Raw genomic sequence first — 21,743 nt, 5'->3', positions numbered from 1 at the left:
CACTAGCAAAATATCTCGTTAAACAGTCTCTCATTCGCTCCTTAATAGTGGGCTGCAGCCTTAATAGTTTCCTATTGGTTGGCTTACAGCAGGCTTACCAGCTAATAGCGTGTTGTCAGCCAAAAACTGGTATTTTTGCGGCAAGGGTTGGCTCAGCAGTACATAGAAATATGAGAGAGCCTGCCTTAGATTTTACAATTGAGACAGCGATGCCGAACATTTTCAGTTTTTGGATGCGAAATATTTATTTTGTCATATCGTTCAAGTTAGAACAATTTTCAAATTTTCTACAAAAACAATTTATTACAGAAAGTCAATACTAATAAAAATCATAAAATGTTTTCTTTATAAAATAGCTATCACCACCCAATAAAAATAGCATCAATTTAATAAAGCAGGCGTCTCTAATTTTGAAAGCCTAGCATGATACACCGGTGCCCGGCTTATAGTAAATTATGATCTTCTTCGAACCAAAATAAAAAAAATGATGAAATATTTATTTTTGTAAATAATATAAGCCGAAAGCATCAAAGGTTGAAGTGAATATCGGGCAACCAAAACAAACCAAAATAGTTAAGTGAGGCTACGGGCGAATAACAAATGAAGAAGAGAAAAAATGCATAATTTTTTAGTGAAGAAAGGACGACCGCTTCGATAGTGATGTAATTTTTATGGTTTGTTAAGTTCGTTAAGAATTGTTAGTTATTAATATTTTACTTAGCGGCTTGACGTACGTACAAAACCTAATTATGGATGATCTTCGCTTCTTAAAATGTTATTTTAACATTCCTTGCACCTATTTATTAATTTTATTTTCAGATAAATCAGAAAATCTTAATAATGGCATCAAAATAAAATTTTTCCTGTAGGATTTTTTGTACGATAAGCTGGTTCTTAAAAATGTCTGAGTACAAAACTTGCAGTGTGTCTCTAGACACTATTTTCAAATTTGGTAAGAGCTTCATTTGATTTGTAGTACCCAGTTAAGCTATTCTACAATTGAGATGTTTGTCAGATTTTAAGAAACTAAATATGGGGAATTAAACGTGATTTTCTCAGCTGCTTTTAAAGATACCAATAGAGTTTTATAGTGTAGTTTTCCGTCAATCGTTCTTAGAGCATCCAGTAAATAATTTAATTTTGCCTACAGTTTATATATTTCTTTCTTATTTCTTCCTCTTAATTTATGATCACTGAACATCTGCCATAAAACTCACTTTTTCCTTTTGTCAATCCAAGATCATTTTTCTGTGCTTCTCTACTTATGGATGTTGTCATCCTTGTTTTATTTATAATTATTGATTAATCAAGATTAATCACGCACATAACTAGCGAAGCTGCTAATTCGTGAATACGACGCATGTTTGCCTAAACGGAGGGTTAATTAGATGCTCTTGGAGGGGGGGGGGGGGGTTGTATGTTGGATATGTTTCTTAATCCTATATCCTTGGATGTTAGAGTATCGCATTCCATTACAAGCGCATGATGCTCTAGATGCTCATTTGAAAATTTGAGGTGAATCCCGCCCTTAAGGAATAAGAATAATTCCTAATATACTTCTTTTTCTAGGACCCAACAAAGAAGACGCAGCATGCGTAGATTTGGACGGAGAATGGTCAGAACAGTCCAAAGTTTTCAGGCAAGTGTCAAAGCTACCAGCTATCAAAGACCATATTATACGCATAGATTTTTGAGTCAAGATAAATGTCAGGATAAATGTAAATTTTCTGATTTTTATTTATTTCTTCCCATAGGTTATTTCACGTTACACAACCCTTGTCGTATTGAATATTTGGCACAGAATTTTCTTTTTTAGACTTCTCTAAGTATTCTTTATTATCTGAAATATTTACACAAAACTATCTCTTATCTTAGATTTATATCTTTAGAATATAATCTTTGTTTTGTTTAGGCATCCAGATTTCACGGAGGCGTCTATTGAATTTATATCAGGAGAGGTTGGAGAGGGAGGCGACCATGTCAACATTACTCTTAAAAACATTAGTGATAAAGAGGTAGGTTAAATTAGAAAAATAAACTATAGGTAATGGAAACATCCATATCGTAGCACTAAAATTCATGGAATGGATAGAAGATGGTAGAACGACAAAGTGATTCATAGAGTAGATGTTTAGTTTTCATAAAAAAAAGATAGATAAGATTGGAAATAAAACTCTGACAATCATTAAACCCTAAGCCTTGTAGCATGACTGATAAGACAGACGGATCAACAATGTATTGACTTAAAAAAAACTTTGGTTTTTTTTACTTGTTTTTATGCCAACCCTGCTACATATATTACAATTTATGTATTATACCATTTTTAATCTTATCATTTAAAAATCTATCCATACTAAGACACCCCAAGGTGATTATATTGGACGTACGGAAATTCTCAATTTATATACAGTTGCGCTACTATTGTATATTACTATATTTTAGGTCGTAATAGCCGGAGACAAATTGGTTGCATTTATCAACGAAGATCCCAACGCCACAGATCCCAATTTATCAAAAAAGAAAGAATCTCCTGTGGACAGTGCTGGTGATTCGATGGAGGTGGAAAATGCGCCTAAAGAAAATGAAAATAGTGACACTGATAAAGTTAATGGAGTTACGGATGCAAGCAATGGTGACAGCGCAACAGAGGCAGAAGGCCAAAGTAATGTTGCTGAGGGTGAAGGTGAATCTATGGAGGTTGATGATAATGCTGTCACAGAAAACACTGACACTGAAAAACAAGATAACGATAATTCAAAGGTAGATTAATTTGGTTGCATTTATCAAATTACAAGGATTCACAAAAAAAAACATTTTTTATTTTTAAAGATTATTTTAATAGCGAAGCTTTTCTATGATTAGGGTCTGTACATCCCTCCGTACGTAACAGTTAGCTCTTTTCGATGATTTGGGCATGTTAAGATTGTCCTATCGATTTAAAACTCTAGATGCTGATTCCAGTAACAAGGGAGGGGGGTGTTGTGTTGGTGAGTTGTGACACTTTTGTGTACACTTTAACAGTTATTATAGGGTTTGTCTTTGGAGTTAGAGGATAGGTTATTTTACAAAAAAAAGCTTCCTTTTGGGATGTAGTTTCCCTTTCCCTATATTTAAAAAACTTTTAAAACATAATATGCATGTTTTTGGATATTATTTATATATTTAAAGATAAAAGATATATATTTTGTTTTATAAGTTGAACTAAAACTCTTCCAAAAAATATCGTTTTTTCATTTTTACTTGTACAGACACAACCTGGAGGCCTGCAGCACCTGAACCTGTAGGCCAAAATCAAAATTATTTTAAGTATAGGAAAACTACATCCAAAAATTGAACTTTTTAAAGCAAAACATCCAGGGTTGGTAAAAACCCGGGTTTTTTTTAAAAGTAACCCCACCCATTGGGTTTAATTAATAAAACCCGGGTTTTATTAATAAAATCCGGGTTTTTTGGGTAGTAACAGGATGTTTTTCTGTACCATAGGATCTCGCTAACCGCTGAATCGGTATGAATCTCCTGTACAGGGTAGCTTTTCATAGGTCCAGGGAAGGTTTATTCCAATTTTGGGGGAGGGCACCACAAATCTCCTAAGAGAAATCTGCCCCCCCCCCCCCCCAAAGTGGTTAAAAATCTTCAACGGACCCGTGAGAAGCTAATTGTAATTAAAAACCATATCGGTTCAGTGGTTAGGGAGTTATTTTGGTACATAGGGACAGACATTCCGTTACTTATATATAAAAATAAGCAGTTAAAATGCAGTTATACAATAATTAAAATGAAATGTTTTTATAATATTAATTATTTGTTTGAAAATAGTTATCCTTTTTGAGTCCAAATAGAGTTAACATTATCGACGAAAGGTACATTTAAAAAAAAAACCCGAGTTAAAAAACCAATAAAACCCAACTTGGGTTTTTTACTTGGTTTTTTTATGCCAACCCTGAAAACATCTCTAAAACACGTTCTAAAAATGTTAGCTTCACTGTTATGGATGTTGTCATCCTTGCTTTTAATGATTTTTTTTTAAAGGGAGAAGAGGCAATAGAAACATCTGATCAAGCTGAAGCTGAAAACAAAGAACAAGAAAACACCAGTGAAAATGTCGAAGAGTCGGCTAAAAAAGACACTGAAGATTCTACTAAAAAAGAGACAGAGAAAGAAACTTCTACTGCTAATGAAGGAAAGGATTATTTTAGAGTTTAAAAATTAAATGATATTATTAAGGATTATGATAAAAAAAGACAAATACTTAGGAACATTAAAAAGTAGCACAAAAAAAGTGTTGGGGTGTATTTCTAATCGCTTTGTATATTAGACAGTTTTCCGAGAATAGTAAAATGAATAATTGTAACATCAAAAGCAGTTCTGCCTCTCAGTCAGGGCTAACAAAAATGGTATTAATCCTATGATTTTATTTTGTTAATCGTGGAAAATTGTCTGTAATCTAGTAATAAATGACTTTTTAGTATGTTTAAGAACTTGTCCAAATCTAGCAGATATTAATCAGTTTTGAAGCTCTTCTGGAAAGGCAGTTAGACTGTGGTCGACACACTGTTTGTTTTTCAATAAAACCCTTAGAATGTTAAGGTTTCATTGGTATCAAGAAAGTAAGCTAAAATCATTCATTAACGTAAAAATAATCGTATATAAATAGACATGGAGATTGCAAGCGAAGAACCAAAAGATACTGAAATGTCGGACAATACAAGTGAAGCAAAGGAAGATAAAGTTGGCGAAGAATCAACTGATAACGCCGACGAATCCTCTGAAAAGCCCTCCGAAGAAAACAATGATGAAAGTGAATCTTTCATTCAGATTGGGGAAGTAAAATCTCTAGAAATTTCTGATGTTATATCTGTTGCAACTGACGACAAATCAGCTGAAACAGTAAGTGAAAAACCTGCTGAAGAATCTGACGAAAAATCCGCCGAAGCATCTGAAGCAAAATCTTCTGAAAATGATGACAAGAACGAAGGAGAGACCGAGGGGGAAAAGAAAGAGGGTGAAACGGAAGCCGACCAAAAAGAGGAAGAGACTGAAGGGGACAAGAAAGAGGAAGAGAAAAAGAAATCTCCACCTCCCATTATGATGCGCTTTGTCAATGAAACTGAGGTAAAATAATTGATATATACGTAGTTCTGTTTTTTTATTTGTCCTTAAAGATCTCGCTTATTCCCGTATAGTTGGAGTTCTCTGTTTCAGCCCCCCCCCCCCACATGGGTACTAATGCAGTGAATTTTTTACTCCCAAAAGGGGGGCCTAAAAATTTTGAAGTGAAATTACTGGGCATAATCTTTGTCCAAAATTGTTCGAATTTTCACACAAGTGTTTTTCACCAAAGCGCATACTTAATAAATCAACTGCACTTCTTAAATTATAATAAAAAAGTCAAGAAAAAAATTCTCTAATATTCAGGCTCCGTCAGACCATGAGATGGACGAGGAAGAGGAGGACAGAGCTGACTCTCCGGATGACAACAGAGGTACTTGCATGGCTTTAGTATGGCGTCCAAACCGATTAATATCCGCTGGATTAGAACCTGTTCTCAGCTACTATGATATGCAGAGAGGGAGGGAATGTTGAATTTTCATTGGTTTTGTTCATTAAGTTGAGTGTCCAAACATTTGAACCACTAATTGTAATCTAGGTAAAAGGTTTATTTCGTGTATTATCATTGGTGATGTACTGTACATCAATTAATTTATCATTTTATAGACGACGCTGCAGGCGATGACGAAGACGCCAAGAGCACGACGGATAGCGTCCATACTGAACTACAGGTGATTTAAAATACTCAAGAATAGCTACGCTCTTATAGGATAATTTTAAAAATAGGATAGGTAATGTGTACTAAAGTAGCTTAGCATTATTGTTATATTTGAAAATGGAATAGTTAGGTGTTATATTGTACTAGAACAAATACAAATACGTGAAATACGGACATACAAAAGATGTAAAGTTACTGCGCTTCTGAAATAATAGGTAGTCCCAAAAGTAATATAAAGATTTTTTTATGGAATATTCTATTTAAGGTGAAAGAAGAGGAAGGCGGCGATAAGAAGCCAACTTTGAAATTGGCTAGTTTTGCTGCAGCAAAAATGCAAGTGTCACCCACTAAAAATCAGGTAAATTCTTAAAAATTATTATAAGGGGGGGGGTTTTAATGCAACCATCTCGTAATCAGTGATTAAATGGCACTTAGAATTCGAATTTCGATCAGAAATTTTGCATGAATAATCCTTGGTAGGTCTATTTTCCCTAAATCGAACAAAAAGTTGGAAAAGTAACGGCTAACGGCTGGCGGCTCAGCTGTTTTGCCATTTTATTACTATCTCAAGAGCAAAAAAGTCACGAAACCTATTTTCACATAATACTTTTTCTCACTCAAAAACCTTATCAAACGGTTCTAGCCGGTAGCTGTTGGTACTAGAAATTTAAAAATTGGTTATTGCTATCATTTAACATGAATTAAACCAAAAATATGTTTTAAAAAGTTGATTCCTACGTAATTAATGATGAATTTGCCCTGAAAATAGGCAAAAAACGGCTAAACGGCTGAGCCGCCAGCCGTTACTTTTCCAACTTTTTGTTCGATTTAGGGAAAATAGACCTACCAAGGATTATTCATGCAAAATTTCTGATCGAAATTCGAATTCTAAGTGCCATTTAATCACTGATTACGAGATGGTTGCATTAAAAAACCCCCCCTTTTATTATATTTATTTAACAAAACTTATAAGTATAACTAATGTCAAACGTCCGACATTGTTACAGTATTATTACAAGAATTAAACTTTACAAATACTAACTTTCAAATGAAATATCTCATCCTGGCATTAAAATCTTTCAATCAAAGAAACACAATTAAACCAGTCATATATACCCGTGACCGTGGCTCAACACGTAGCGCATCCGCTAGGGGTAATACCTTGTCCCACAAACAGGCGCAACTCATTACTATGCACAGTTAGGACTTCTAAGACAAAAGTCGTGCAATCAAAGAGTTGGTTGTCTGTTGGATGTTACTTAACCTAATATCCACCATTGGGCGTAATAGTATTGCATCCCTTTACAATCGGATGGTGCATTTGGGTTCTCTAGATGATTACTTAAAATCGAAGGAGAATCCCGCCCCAATTAGTTAATAGGTAAAGGAGTGATATAATATTTGTAGGAGGGAGAGAGTGGTATAAGTGGATGTACCCAGTGTGCGAGCACCTCTATGACCCTGCGGACAGCTGTTGTATGGGAGGCTATGCAGTTCTGCTCCATCAACTGTCTATCCACCTATCAAACTAGCATGTCCAGGTATAGAGATTAAGATCAGGGAGAAGGGTACATTGGGCTGTTTATTACACTAGTCCCCAAAGTTTTATGATAATATTGTTGGCTTAACAACTTTGGGGGCTTATACTAAATTTTGATTGGTTGGTTATTAAACAAATGTTTTGTAGCATTAGCAATGGCAAAAGAACTTCGATTACAGAGTTCGATAATTCCTAATACTGGTATGTCTAAGAATTAGAAAATAGTTGGATAATAGGATAAAAGATAGAAATTTATTATTATTATTCGATTGGAAAAAGTGTCAATTCTGTTTTTTTTTAGTTGTTCGACGTGTAAGCAGTCAGTTAATACTCAGCTCCTTGGAAAATATTGTGTTAGGTAAGTGTTTTTTTTTGTTATTATAAATACTTGGGATCGAGTCCCAGTCTAAACTACATAAAACTGAAATATCGGACACCTTACTATTAAATTAAGGAAGGTATGCCTTGGTCCATAAAAAGGTAGACTAATAAAAGTTGAGAATTTCCGTTGGTATTATAATTGGCGTTATTATAATAAAAACTTTATTATAGCAGTTTTAACTTGAAACCAACTAATTTTAGGTTTGGATCTGATATAAAACAGTTTTGTTCAAACGCCTGCTTGGAAGACTATAAGAAAGGACTAAAAGTTTGCTCCTATTGTCAAAAAGACATTTCAGGTAATTTTTAATTAGGTATACATTTTTTTCTTCAACTAAAAAAATATAAAATGGGAAAAACAAAAGGGGATTGATATTCAAGTATCTTGTTCGTTTTATATAGCTTCAATTTTTATAGACGATTACTTTTTTTTAAGGTGGTGAAGGATTTTTAGCCCCCATCGGTAACAAAGGCCAGTTTAAAGATTTCTGTGATCAAAATTGCCTACATAGGTAAGTTTAATTTAGTAGCTTAACCACTCATTATACGTTTTTGATTTGTTGATTATTCTGATTGATGGAAATTTGGAAAAACGACTAAATATATAACATCTTAGGGCTCTCATTCCATAAAAGCATAAACCTATTTATTAAGTAGTAAGGCTTGTTTTATAATATTTAATCTTCAAATCAAGTCTTAGGATGGTTTTGTGTTATTTGTATGACCCCTTCTATCCCATTCATAAACAGAACCGATATTTTTTAATGCAATGCATACAGAGTCGAACATTTTTCTAAAGCTTTAAACCAATTTTTTTGGTGGCTGTTTAAGAGGTCTTCACTAACACTTTGTAGGTTTCAAGAGCTTAACAAGTTGAAGGAGGTTGAGAAGGAGTCAGGTGATTGCCAGGTCTGCAGGGAGAATGGAGAGATTGGATTCTATCTTATCAGGTTTTTAACTACATATTTTTTTTCTCACAATTTTCCTCTCATATTATAACAATTTAGTTTTCACATTAATCTTATCAATACAGCAATTTAATGTACATAAATAAGCCAAAAAAAAGGAATGGGTTAATACAAATGAAGTGACTAAAAAGTTATTTATCTTCAGCTTATTTTAACCCTTACTTTCATTTTACCATCAAATAATCTTTTTCAAATAAATTTCTTGTTGGCTATAGCTTATAAGGGGGGGGGGGGAGTAATGCAACTATCTCGTAATCAATGAGTATATGGCACTTCGAATTCCAATTTGCCGCTCCAAAACGATATCAAACTGTTCTAGCTGGTAGCTGTTGATACTAGAAATTTAGAGAATGGTTATTGCTATCATTTAACATGAATTAAACCAAAAATATGTTTTAAAAAGTTAATTCCTACCTACGTAATTAATGATGAATTTGCCCTAAAAATAGGCAAAAAACGGCTAAACGGCTGAAAAAACGGCTAAACGGCTGAGCCGCCAGCCGTTACTTTTTCAACTTTTTGTTCGATTTAGGGAAAATAGACCTACCAAGGATTACTCATGCAAAATTTCAGATCGAAATTCGAATTCTAAGTGCCATTTACTCATTGATTACGAGATGGTTGCATTAACCCCCCCCCCCCCCCCCTTTTGTCACGCCTTCGACATAGCACTATGGAATACACTTGGGTAAACGTCTTCTTTATTTTGAAACTTTGGGCTTGAGGTTAAGCCATGGATGGTATTTAATAACGAGCGCTCATGTCACTAATATCACCCTCAAACTAAAATTGCTACCAACCTTATAGTAAACTTGTGTCACAAGGCCCACTTAATTATTCTAGCCATTTTCGAGATCTTATGTTACAATTTACATTTATTTTTTAGGGAAAACGAGACAATAAAATTTTGTGCAAAAGATTCTTGTTTGCAAGCATACAAGTTCGCCAACAAAGTGGAGGCGCAAGAATGCAAAAATTGCAAGTAAGTTAATGGAAGATAAATTAATCCTATCCACAAAAAAATCGGGGAGGGGGGGGGGATTAGAGAAATATGTGGGGGGATAAAGATTTTATGAAATAAAGGGTACTGAAATCATTTTTCCATATTTTCTCTTCCTGGGGGAAATTAAATATTTTGCAGTCGTGAAAAAAATAAATCTTCTGGAGAAATTACACCTCTCTATTTTCTCCAAAAATGAAATTGTATTTATTTACATTAAATGCAGCAATTACCTATGCCTTTCTTTCCAAGCAACTGGAATAATATAATGAATCAAAAAATATTTTTTTTTTGTATATAATCCAATTTTTTTAGGAAATGTTTCGATTCTAAACTGTTCAACTTCCCCATCTACAGCGAGGGTGGTGTGTCGTGGTACTGTAGCCAGGCCTGCCAGAATGTTGCCATTATGATTTCCAGGAAGATTACCCCCTGCACACAATGTCGGGTAAGAATAGCTTATGACGTAGCGCATTCGCTTGTCATTTGGGACATAATGGGTTCGACTCTCCCCAAACTGCGTCATAACTAAAGACGTTAAAATTTGTACCGTCTGCTGCTATGTCAGAAAGTATCAGAACCAGACGTTCTTTAGTGATTTTATGTTTTTAGACATAAGGATATTATTCTTTTTTTAAGGCGTTGGTAAGTTCAATTAAGACGAGGCAATGCTTAATACTAATTATTTTTAATTTTTAGGTTAAAAAGTACAATTTTGACATGATAGAAGTATATGAAGATTCTAGCAGCCCAGAACCGAATATGTACTGTTCTTTGCATTGCAGAACTGTGCTTAAGAACAATGAAACAGCTGCTAAATCAGGTAATTTACATCTAAATTTACACCGCTTTCTTTCCCTCAATAATTGTATTCTACCAAATTCAAGATAATTATCAGGAGTGTATTTATTTATTGTCAATTTTCGTTAACAAATGTAATATTAAAAATTAATGCAAAATTTCTAAGAAAAATCTTATTTGCTGCGCAGAATTTTAAATTACATCTGCTATTAGTTTACTTACTTACAATTTATTGATTATTATTATATTTAAGATAATAAATAAAAATCAATGCTGATAATTGGCGAAAAAAATTAGTTTTCCTTGGGTTGAATTTTGATAGTGGTTAATAATGCAGTTTGAAAAGTTCAGCATTTTCTGTGATCTTAATTAACAAACATACTCTTGTTTAGGAAGTGGAGTGCCCGTAATCTCAGATATATTCAGCAATGTGCCCCCGTTCTCTGGGGGTGCATTGCCCAGCCTTCCCACACAGCCCCTACCAGCCAACCAGCTAAAAGCAGGTGAAAAATTGATCATCTTTTAAATCTCTTGTGTTGCATTACTTTTTAGTTACAAAATTACTTACTCGTGTATTTTAAAATGATGCCGATTACTTTTTTCTCTCCATTTTGATATTGTGAATATCCTTCCATTTTTTTATGTAAAACCTTAAAAAAAAATATTTTAGTTCCCGGAATGCCCGGGCCACCACCCTTGCAACAGATGGGTGTGCTGCCCGGAACAGGTGCCCCGATGCCCAGCCTGTCCCTGGCGCCCAGTGCAATAGCCCAGGCCCCGCCACAACCGCCCCCACCGCCTCAAATCCAGGTAAAAGCATTACATTTTTAGACCATAGAAAGAAAACGAAGAATTGGGTTTCGTCGTATTTTCAGTTTCTTTTCTCCTATTTCTAGCACCTGTGGGCCTATTTCCTAACCCTGCGGGGCAACCATTAACATTTACCGAACATAACCTAAAATAATCTATCAAAAGCTTCTGAGAAAATACGAAAATCCGCTTCTTCGTTTTCTTTCCAAAATCTCATTTATTATGATATATAAAAAAATATTACGCTTTGATCTGTGTAATTGTAAGGAAATTTTTTTTATTGATTTATTTTAGATCTACATTTCAAACTTTTTATGCAATATCTTCCTTTCAGATTTTCTCTTGTCCTTTTTCAGAAGAAAAGAAAATAATGTAGATCTTTAATAGATCATATACTAAATATTAGGGATGACATGGCACCACAAGAAAAACTATTTTAGCCTCAAAAATATTATACAAATAAGGCACAAAACTTTGACAGGTTGAAAAGTTGAGTATAGTAATCTTCAGATGTCATATTTTTCCATGAGAACCTGAAATCCTCCCCCCGCCCCCTCTCCTCTCTCCCTAAAAAAATGTTATACACTATCCTCGAAAAATATGCTTGGGTTCAAACTAAGAAAGAAATAGCCAAAAATAGAGGAAAATTGGTAATAAAATAAGAATTAAAGGAACAAAATCACTAAAAAGGTATCAAAAAACAGATTTGAATTTTTATTAAAAAAAAATTGTAAAAATTACCAATTTTCCTTTGTTTTAGGTAAGGTAGGGCCGTGGAAGGAGGAAGAAGGGATGAGTAAAAGAAAGAAAACTGAACATTACAGTCCCTGAACCCACCATGCAATTATAGAGGAGATTCGCGCATTTATGTTAAATTTACATAGTAGTTAGAAAATGATTCTAGTCAAAATTAGAAAAAAAATATTCTGACAAAGGGATATAGTACATATCCAGTTATACCCCATTAAAGCAACTGCCAAGCAAAATTTTAGAGTTCTACTTCTATTTTAAATTCTTAAAACTTAGACATTTACGGAATTTAAGCACAACCTAGATCCCCCTTTTCATGAAATACTTTGTATAAAGGAATAATATGTTAGCTCCAAAAAAGCAAGGCAAATAAGTTTGGGCTAAAATAGTTTTCTTCTGGTGTAATATTCTCCCTTGAAAGTACAAATACTTTTTAATTTTCTTACTTTTTGTGACTTGACTGATTTAAGTTGTTTTTATTGTGTTGTTCATGTATTTTGTAGTTTTTTTAGCATGTTTTTCCTGATTTCAGATATGTTGAATTAATAAAATGTAATTTTTAAATATTGACAACGTAAAATTTTAACGACGGGAAAAATTATCCCAAGAAATTTTTATCCGTTATAACAACGGAAAAATTGTCCGGATTGAGAAAAATTGTTGTTCTAACTAGATTCAGCAGCAGACTGTGACTGAGGTGATCAAGGAGGTGAAAGTTCTGCCCCCAGAGGTTGCAGCTGTTAAGAACAAAGGACTACAAACAAAACCCTACATGGTGGCTAAGGTAAGTAGATTTGTTGTATTATTTTCTTGGGAGTGAGAGGACATTGGACTGGAAAATTACACTGGTGCCCAAAGTTTTATGACCCGTTATCTCATTCGTTGGATTAAAAACTTATTTTTGGTTGAATTTGGTCGGTTAGTTCCAGAATAGTAGTGTCTAAACTTTTCAACCAAAAATATTGCTAAAACAAAGTTCATGTTTATCACCATTGGAGATGTACATCAATTTATCGTCCATTGTCTTATCACTAACACTAACTTTTGATTGAAACTTTCTTATTTTCTAACTCTAAAATTCCACCAACAATCCATTAGAGTAAAGCACTAGAGGGAGAAAGGGTTAAATAACTGTATCTCCCCATTGCATCGTTACCACCTTGTGAAATCTCTCTATTGGGTCATTGAAAATCAATCAATGGTGTCGCTTATATTAAAACAGCAAAGTAGCAGAAAATAATTTAGAAGCATACGAAAGAGGTCTTTGAAAAAGGAAGAGAGGTAGTTGACTGTATATACATCTAATTATAGATCTGTTAACAATCCAAATTATTTAAGTGTCAATAATTTTATTTTTGTTTAGGCTGTCTCGTGTAAGCCTACGGGCGTCGCCAAATCCACCCAGACAGAGGGGTTGGCCAACCCAACCATAATTCCCATCCCGATCCCCATCCACATGCCCACACCATGCGCCATGTACAACACCCCCTTCCCAGTGTTGGTGCCCATACCCCTGCCCTTCCCTGTGCCCGTGTTTATTCCCACCACACGTAACAGCCAGAAGGGAATTATGAAGCAGATTAAAAAGATTCAGAACAAGGTAAAGAAGACCCAAATCAGGGACAAGGGAATGATATTCTGACTAACAACTCTAAAGGAAAATTTTCCCACAACCTCCCTCCCCTTCTTTCCCACCCCTCTTCAGTTACATGACAAAAAAATATATAACCAGATACTTTATAAGGTTTCGTGATTTTTTATATAGAATTGTTGGTTAGAATAGCTATCCCTGTACCCAAATAAAATTCGTCGTAGGAATGCAAATAGATAAAAAAGTATGTACAAATATGATGATAAGTTGCATGAAACAGATAGGTTTTTCAAATACAATTTTTACAACTTTGTTATTTTGGTTTTGCAGCCATTTCTGCCATTTTTAAAATAAATTCATCTCTTTATTCAAAACTGGGTGGTGGGATTTATAGACTAAGGCATTAATAAAGTTTACCCGAAAAGTACAATTCTAACCAGCATTTTCTGAGATCAGATCTTTAAGCAGACAAAAAAAACTTACTACTTAACTTATTTATTTACTATTGGACATCTTCATTATTTATCTTTTTTCAGATTCCGGCGGATCCATTCGAGGCGGAGCTTCTCGCCCTCGCCGGCAATATCGCCGAGGAGGACAAGGACAGCAGTGCCAGCGAATATGAAGATTATGACGATGATGATGGCCGCGGCCGCCAACAGATTGTGCAGGAGCCCATTCCGGACCTGGAGAATGAAATGGCGGCGGAACGGATTGTGCCCAAGCCGTTGCCAATATCCACCCCGGAGCCGCCACCGGTAAGTTGACGGATTTTTATACCGAGAAGGACAATTGAATTATGTTCATGAATAGCCTAGCAAAACAAAAAAAACGAATCAAGAAAATCGCTGTGTTATATCAGCTGACTTAAATAGAATAGACTTAAATGCATACAGATTTAATATATTCATGGGATAACCTGCGAAAGGTAGGGGATAAATAATATGTGGAAGGGGGATAAAATTAAAAAATAAGGATTAGATAGAACATTTTCCCCCTCCTAAGGGGGAAAAACTATGGTGTTCTCCTCTGAGAAATATTTTTTCAAGTTTGAAAATTTTTATACTAAGAGGGGGGGGGGGAGTGAATGAAATATTTTTCAGTAGGGGAAATATACACCCCTGAGATTAATATTAAACAGATTAATTGAATATTTTTATTAAAATATTAAACTAGACATTTACAAAAATATTTATTTTAGCCAAGACAATTTAACTTTGGCGGCTATCCTAATCCAAACAAACGAGGTAAAACATTTTTGTTATACAAATAATTTATTCCAATTTTGTTTTTAATAAAGTACTCGCAAGATATTATATTAGTCCCCTTTTTTCGCCAATTAAAGAAATTATCGGAGAAAATGTTCAGATCTTTGTGATCACACTTTCAGCCTATATTCTTTCTTTCCGTTTGCTTTAACTTGCAAAAAATATGATGAAAATTAGCCAAATCTGAGCTATACAGTTTCAGTCCAATCGGACGATTCCATTTAGCCTTGATCTAAAATCACATTGGCGAGAAGCAACTCCTGATAGATTTTTCAACAACCGGTTTAAAATTTTTGCACATTTTGTTTATTCAATTTGAGCGCTTTTTTAGAGCGGGAATCAGATGACGAACAGTGGAGGCCTCAAAACCTGTTTGACCAACGCCAGCGCCAACCAGAAATCGTGGTAAGTTCAATATTTACTCACCAGGCGTCTCTTTGTAGTTAGTTAGGCAAATCATTATTCCAAAATAATGTAAATTAACTCAGAATACAGTGGACATTGTGCTTAACAACTTTGGGTACATTTATTGAATTTTGGTTGGTTGTTTCATTAATTTAAGTGTTTAAACGTTTTAACCACTAATTGTAATCTACATAAGGGGTGATTTTGTCTATCATAAGTTGGTAATGTACATCAATTTGTCGGCCATTGTCTTATCCCTTTAGATCCATGTAATTCACCATTATTCTAACACTTATTTGTTTTTAGCGACAGCCACAAAGACGGCAGCGCGGCCGCACAACTCACCAAGTTAAGCGGCAGCGGACAGATTCTGTGCAGCCAGCTGCCACACCCTCAATTCCGCAGCAGCCGAAAGAGCGGCCAGACGCTAATCATCATCTCAAGTTTACATACGGAGTAAGTTTTATACAATATTATTACATTGATGCAACAAATGAATAATTCAATTTTGAAATAAAGATCGTTAAGTGTTGTTAAGAAAATACTGCACTTTGTTTAAATAATGATCATTGAATGTATTTTTGTAGGTGAACGCTTGGAAGCACTGGGTTGTTGGTAAAAACGCTGAGCTTGAAAAACAACGGGCACAAGTAAGTTATTAAATACCATGTTTCATCCGTCAGTCCGTCCGATCCTAGTAAGTTATTAAAACTGCCGACTGTATCTCATTTGTAAAATTGGAATAGTTATTTCTCGTATCGTATTATAAACGGCTTTCCGCGGATATAGAATGTACAATTATAAGATTAAAACTAGTTTTTTTGGCCCCGTGGTGCCGAAGGCACCGGCTAAAAAAACTGGTTTTAATCTTATGATTGTACATTTCTATATTCGTAGAAAACTGGATATAATACGATGCTAGACATAGTTTTTTCGTATGGATGAGAACCGGTTCCTATCCACCGGATTCGAATGAATACGAGAAAAATAATTCTTGAGTACAGTAGGTAGTCATTTATTGATCATGCCATTCGCCATTTTCTATTTTATTGCTGTTCTTGTGGTTGTTTGTCCTTTTCAAACGATTGCGTTCATTTATAGCGAAGTTGTTTAAAATCATGCTGGTAACCGTTCAGAGTGTTTAAAGTGTGGTATTATCAAGGCTCTTATCTGTCAACATGATAATTTTATTAAAATTTCTTTCTACTCTCAGGGAAGGTACCAGAAATCTTTTGAAACAGACATCCTAAAGTTGAGGGCGGACGAGCTTAACTTTACACTGTGTATGTTTGTTAAAGAGGTGAGAATTCGATGGCAAAACTATTGTCTGCAAGTCCTAACGTTCATGCATTTGTATGCCTTTTACTGCTATGTAAATAGCATTATAATGATATAGAAATAAAATTCATTACTCTCTTAATAGTATTTTTTATGTTTAAAAACAATAATTAAGAATTTTAAAGTTAAAATCTCTACCTAATTTACATTGAAATTAATATTGTTATCTTCTTTTTCTAGGTTAAGAAACCAAACGGCGACGCTTATGCGGCTGACAGTATTTTATATCTTGTTCTTGGTATCCAGGTAGAAAATTAGAAAGATAGCGAGATAGATAATAGATATCTAATAACATGTCTAGGTAGATAGTCAGATAGATAGTAAGAGCCAATATAGTTAGATAAATAGTGGGAAAGATTGCGGACAGTATTTTGTCTGTCATATCATATAAAAAGATAATCCTTAGTTAAGTAATAGGTTGTATGTCTCTCTTGGTGCTAGCTTGTATGTCGTTGAATATCTCTTAAATAGTTGGACCTATCTTTTTGGGTAGTTTTACATTGGTTTAGGAAAGGTTTTAGGTTTTAATGATATTTTATATACATTACCTATATATAATATATCTTTACTTAATTGTCTTTTTTAAAAATATTAAGTATGTTATTTATGCACTGCTTACAATTGTCCTTGTTTCCTAGGAGTACCTGTTCGAAAACGGTCGTATCGACAACATATTCACCGACGTGTACTACGACCCCTTCACAACAGCCTTGCACGAGGTTGTCAAGGACTTCAAGCTGCCCGTCAACGAGCTGGGATACTTTGTCACCAGAATAGAGGAGGAACATTTGTGGGAGTCTAAACAGCTTGGCGCGCATTCTCCGCAGGTGTGTGGATGTTATTTCCTAATCGCGTAGTTACACTACATGTCTTGTTGATTGTTGGTTGGTATGCTCTTTTGACATACTTACCCTTTGCTTGATATTGCAATCTTAAATCAGCCCAGAAAACAACTGATATTGGCCAAATTTATCAAATTTCAAACTCTATTCAATCAAAACTTTTCAACCAATTTTGTTCTCTTTAGAATTAATACGTTAGATGCCCTTTTTATGTACTTTTTTTTGGTATTTTTCACCTTGTAAGTCATATTGCACATACTGCTGAGAAATTAAGCATCAAGTGTTTTCATTTCAGTCATGTACTTTTTGTACTTTAATGATTCCATGTACTTTTTAGGTGCTGTTGAACACCCTGGTCTACTTCAACACAAAATACTTCCAACTGAAAACTCCAGACGAGCATCTGAAGCTGTCATTCTCTCACATCATGAAGCACTGGAAGAAAACTACGATCACAAAGGCTGGGGAGCAGCAAAGGACTGTCCTTCTCAGATATTATCCTCCTCCACAAAAGGTAAGTACGGTGGAGTTTGTTAAATCGTCACCTTATCATATTTTGGAATTTAATCTTTATACAATTTTCTTTAGTCGACTAATTAAATAAATTGTACTTTTTGGTAAGAGCCCCACGTCCTGTTTTCAGATGGCTACATTGACTTTAGAAGTCCGACTGTAAACTAAACTGGTACTCGAAAGTTATTCTTACTTTTTTTCATTTCCTTATAAACTTTGGGTACTTTAATTGAATTTTGATTGGTTGGTTCCAAACTTCTCGATAATTAACATTTACTTTGTTCTTCAATTTATTGTCAACTGTCTTACTCTTATCCCTTTAGATTTATGCAATAGGTTGTTGCTGCTCTATCTATATTTTAAAAAATTCTCTTGCAGGGCCAGAAGAACGAGGACCGGAAGATGTACGAGCAACACGAGAACACGGAGAACCCCTTGAGATGTCCAGTCAAGCTTTATGAGTTCTATCTGAGCAAGGTCAGTAGAGTTATGTGGGTAAGTGGGTAATTTGTGGATAGGTTGACGGATATATGTGGGACGTGGGTGATGTCTGAGTTGATGCTACGCGCCTATTTGTGTGTGCATGTTCTATGCAAAGTCAGTAGAGTTATGTGGGTAAGTTGTGCGTAATTTGGCGATAGAACAAGGATATATGTGTGGTTGATGTCTGGGTTGATATGGTACGTAGTTATTTGTGTAAATAAGCTTTTTAAGTTCTGTGTGAGCTAGTTATGTACTAATGTAGCCTGTAAGTAAGTTGTAAGATGGTAATTTGCTGGATGGAAAGATGAGTGATTTTGGTATTTTCCGGAATGTTTTTAATGTTGGTTTGTTAATTGGGTATTTTATTTGTTGATTTAACGTAAAGAAGGTGGTTAATTTGGGGGTATAACTGAAGAAAAATGTATTCGTTAGCTTTTAGGTTTTTTTAGATGGGAATATCTTTATAAAACTTTAATTAATATTCCTTTTTAAGTGTCCTGAATCTACGAAGAACAGAAACGACATGTTCTACCTTCAGCCAGAGCGAAGCTGTGTACCTGACAGTCCAGTCTGGTACTCACAAGCATTACTCAATAAGTAAGTAGTCGTTGTGTTTTATTTACTACTAGCGAATACGCCCCACGACGCCATTATGGGCACTTGAGCGAGAGAGAGAAGGGGGTGGAGTAAGGGGTAATTTCGTGTGTCCTTATTAGGGATGTACATCAATTTGTCTTATCCCTTTAGATCCCTGACAAATACACATCAATTCTTTTTCATGTTCATGTTTCATGACTGTCAAACATCAAACATTTTAATGAAACTATCCCTTTCAGGTTCAACATGGAGAAGATGTTGGCGCGGCTGTTGATGGTGAGAGAGGTGCAGGAGCACATGCTTGCGGATCAATAGCCACAGACAACTATAGACCTCTCTAACAGGTAGGGCTGCTATGGATTTAAAATTTTTCTTTTGAAAGTGGGGAGAGAAGGCCTTTTTTTTGGAGGAGGGGGTGGGAAAATTAGTTTTAATTTCTTAATTACTTCAAATTGCCTGTCATTCTCATATTTAATGTACCGAACATTTCTTAACCGGTTGGAATCTCCATTTTAGGGAAACTCCATATTATGGTTCCGGGATGGTTTTAGGATATTTTATTTCTGCTTCTATTGAGAAACTAGATGATAGGGGCTCAAACTCTATAAAGCTTAAGTTTTGATTTGCCTGTTTAATATTACGATACCTACTGAACCTATTGATTATTGCTTCTAAAATCAGCTAAATGATAAAAATTCTTAATTAATATTTTAAAAATTAATCAATTTCTTGTTTTCAGGGCTGCGTTTGATCTAACTCCCCGAGGTCTATACAATAATTCTCATCATGCCAAGTGGCAATAGATCGGTTAAATCAACACCAAACTCAAATATTTGTGCAAAATTGTGAAATTTATGAAGTTTGAAAATATTTGACCAGAATCAAACCAAAATTAACGATGTGAAGACATTTTATCATGCATCTATAGTTAAAGATATAATAGTCCTTTAAAATCAGTTAGAACAACATTAATTTTTTTTAATAAACTAAACTTTTGTCATTTTTTTCCAGGGGTGTATATTCTGCACAAGATTTATTTTTTTTCCCCTGCTAAAATTTTTTTTATTTTTCTTCCCCCCCTAATTTTTCTCACCAAGTAGGGGGAAAATGGAAAAATATTTAAAGAACTCTATATTTTATTTATTTTATCCCTCCTACCACACATTTTTAAAAGTTTTTTTTACCAAGGAGGGGGGGAAATGGAAAAAATGTTTTTAGTTTTCTTAATTTTTACATTTTTTTCCCTCCAACCACTTATTTTTTATTTTTTTTTCCCCCCCCCCCTGAGCAGGGGATCCCATGTAGAATATACACCCCTGTTTTTTTCATTTCTTTGAGATTTTTATAGAACGAAATAATCAAATCATTTTCAATGAAAAAGCACAAAAATAATTTTGAAAAATTAAAGTGTTAGATTTTTTAAATATCAGATAACTATGTAATAACTTTTTCGCATTTGTAATATCATGAAAAAAGACGCGATAAGGTGGCGCGTTTTAAGTTGTTTAAGATATTAAACAAGATTTATATAATATTTGTGTTCAAACAGCATATTTTTATAAAAACAAGTTTGCAGATTTTAAAACATTCTTATTCCACTTTAATTGAAGTTAAATAGTCTGCCTAAATTGATTTTTTTGCAAGATATTTATTAGATGGAGTGGAAATTTTTAAAAATCAATTTATTCTTAAAATTAAATTCGTACATTTAAAAACTTGTTTACATTTCAACTATGCCTTTTACAAAACGCAATATGTAATTTACCTACCTACTCAGTTTAACTGCAGAATAAAAAAATAAAATTATTCTATTGTAATTTGTTTTTATTTCTTGATTTTTATTGAACAATGATGACAGCATCCATAAGTAGCGAAGCACAAACCCATTAATAGCTATCATAGTGTTAAAGTCAAATTGTTGGCTAAGATAGATATTGTTAACAGACAGACACAAAGACTTCTAGGCACTTTGCTGGAATAAATTTTGTACCTGCTGTTTATACAGTGTGTTGGTCAAATCTGCTTCCTGTTCTTTCCAGCCTCTAGTCCTCCAGTCCCGGGTTACCACTGTGGTTGTCCGGGCATATGTTTCTGGAAATATGAAGGTCGTGGAATTAGGGGGCAGGTTGATGTTGGTTTGCTAAAAATAATAAATATTAATATGTGAATCAACATTTTAAACCTAAAGCTTTATCCTAGCTACCAGCCTTAGTTTTCCCTCCCCTTAATTTAGATACAATAGGGGTTAGGATACAATATTTACTTTATAAAGAGAAATGGCAGCTCTACCTGTATATTGGATAGTGCCAGCCTAGATTTCTCTTAAGAGCCGGCAGACATTATAGATAGACGGTCTGAAAAAAGTTTTGTTTTTGAATAATTGGAAAAAAGAAAGAACAGACCGATTATTTATAATATCTGCCGCAGTAGACTGAAAGCAACCTTCTGTTCTGGCTCGACCTAAAAATGGACGGCCGTTAGATTGGACTGCACACATAGATATCAACAAAGTAATCTAAAGAGCACATATTTAATCAGATAACTTGCAGTTAAGATCATTTATTAAGACCCCAAATATTTTAAATAATCTGTAATACAAAATAGAACGATGTCTGTCCGTCTGAAGCTTAAGATCTCTGTAACTACTGCACTGAACCGATTGGGCTCTACTCTTCCAGGGAATATATCT

General features: G+C 34.4%; 1 protein-coding gene across 1 annotated transcript; it reads left to right on the top strand.

The window, feature by feature from the left end:
• Positions 1-523: 523 nt before the first annotated feature.
• On the top strand, positions 524-20,054 carry LOC145334970 (zinc finger MYM-type protein 4-like). Its single transcript, XM_080180614.1, has 34 exons — positions 524-952; positions 1,570-1,639; positions 1,913-2,015; positions 2,443-2,760; positions 4,030-4,180; positions 4,655-5,112; positions 5,416-5,482; positions 5,716-5,780; positions 6,033-6,125; positions 7,175-7,308; positions 7,609-7,665; positions 7,890-7,987; positions 8,125-8,200; positions 8,543-8,638; positions 9,543-9,638; positions 9,972-10,104; positions 10,356-10,479; positions 10,850-10,960; positions 11,128-11,267; positions 12,691-12,801; positions 13,381-13,617; positions 14,145-14,366; positions 14,810-14,855; positions 15,208-15,281; positions 15,588-15,737; positions 15,869-15,931; positions 16,495-16,581; positions 16,800-16,865; positions 17,258-17,446; positions 17,799-17,975; positions 18,353-18,451; positions 18,951-19,054; positions 19,294-19,398; positions 19,794-20,054. The coding sequence occupies exons 1-33, from the start codon at positions 901-903 to the stop codon at positions 19,367-19,369; spliced, it is 4,143 nt and encodes a 1,380-aa protein (XP_080036740.1). The 5' UTR covers positions 524-900; the 3' UTR covers positions 19,370-19,398; positions 19,794-20,054.
• Positions 20,055-21,743: the final 1,689 nt, after the last annotated feature.

Source organism: Acartia tonsa, chromosome 13, assembly GCF_053477335.1.
Source record: "Acartia tonsa isolate MP-2025a chromosome 13, ASM5347733v1, whole genome shotgun sequence".
Lineage (NCBI taxonomy): Eukaryota > Metazoa > Arthropoda > Copepoda > Calanoida > Acartiidae > Acartia > Acartia tonsa.
Note: the sequence above shows the minus strand (reverse complement) of the source record. Positions and strands in the feature narration are given on the sequence as shown.

Coding starts and splice junctions, on each gene's coding strand:
- LOC145334970 (XM_080180614.1), top strand. CDS start 901: ATGTCTGAGTACAAAACTTGCAGTGTGTCTCTAGACACTATTTTCAAA. Junction 10,961..11,127: donor AGCCAACCAGCTAAAAGCAG/GTGAAAAATTGA, acceptor AAAATATTTTAG/TTCCCGGAATGCCCGGGCCA. Junction 16,582..16,799: donor TGTGTATGTTTGTTAAAGAG/GTGAGAATTCGA, acceptor TTCTTTTTCTAG/GTTAAGAAACCAAACGGCGA.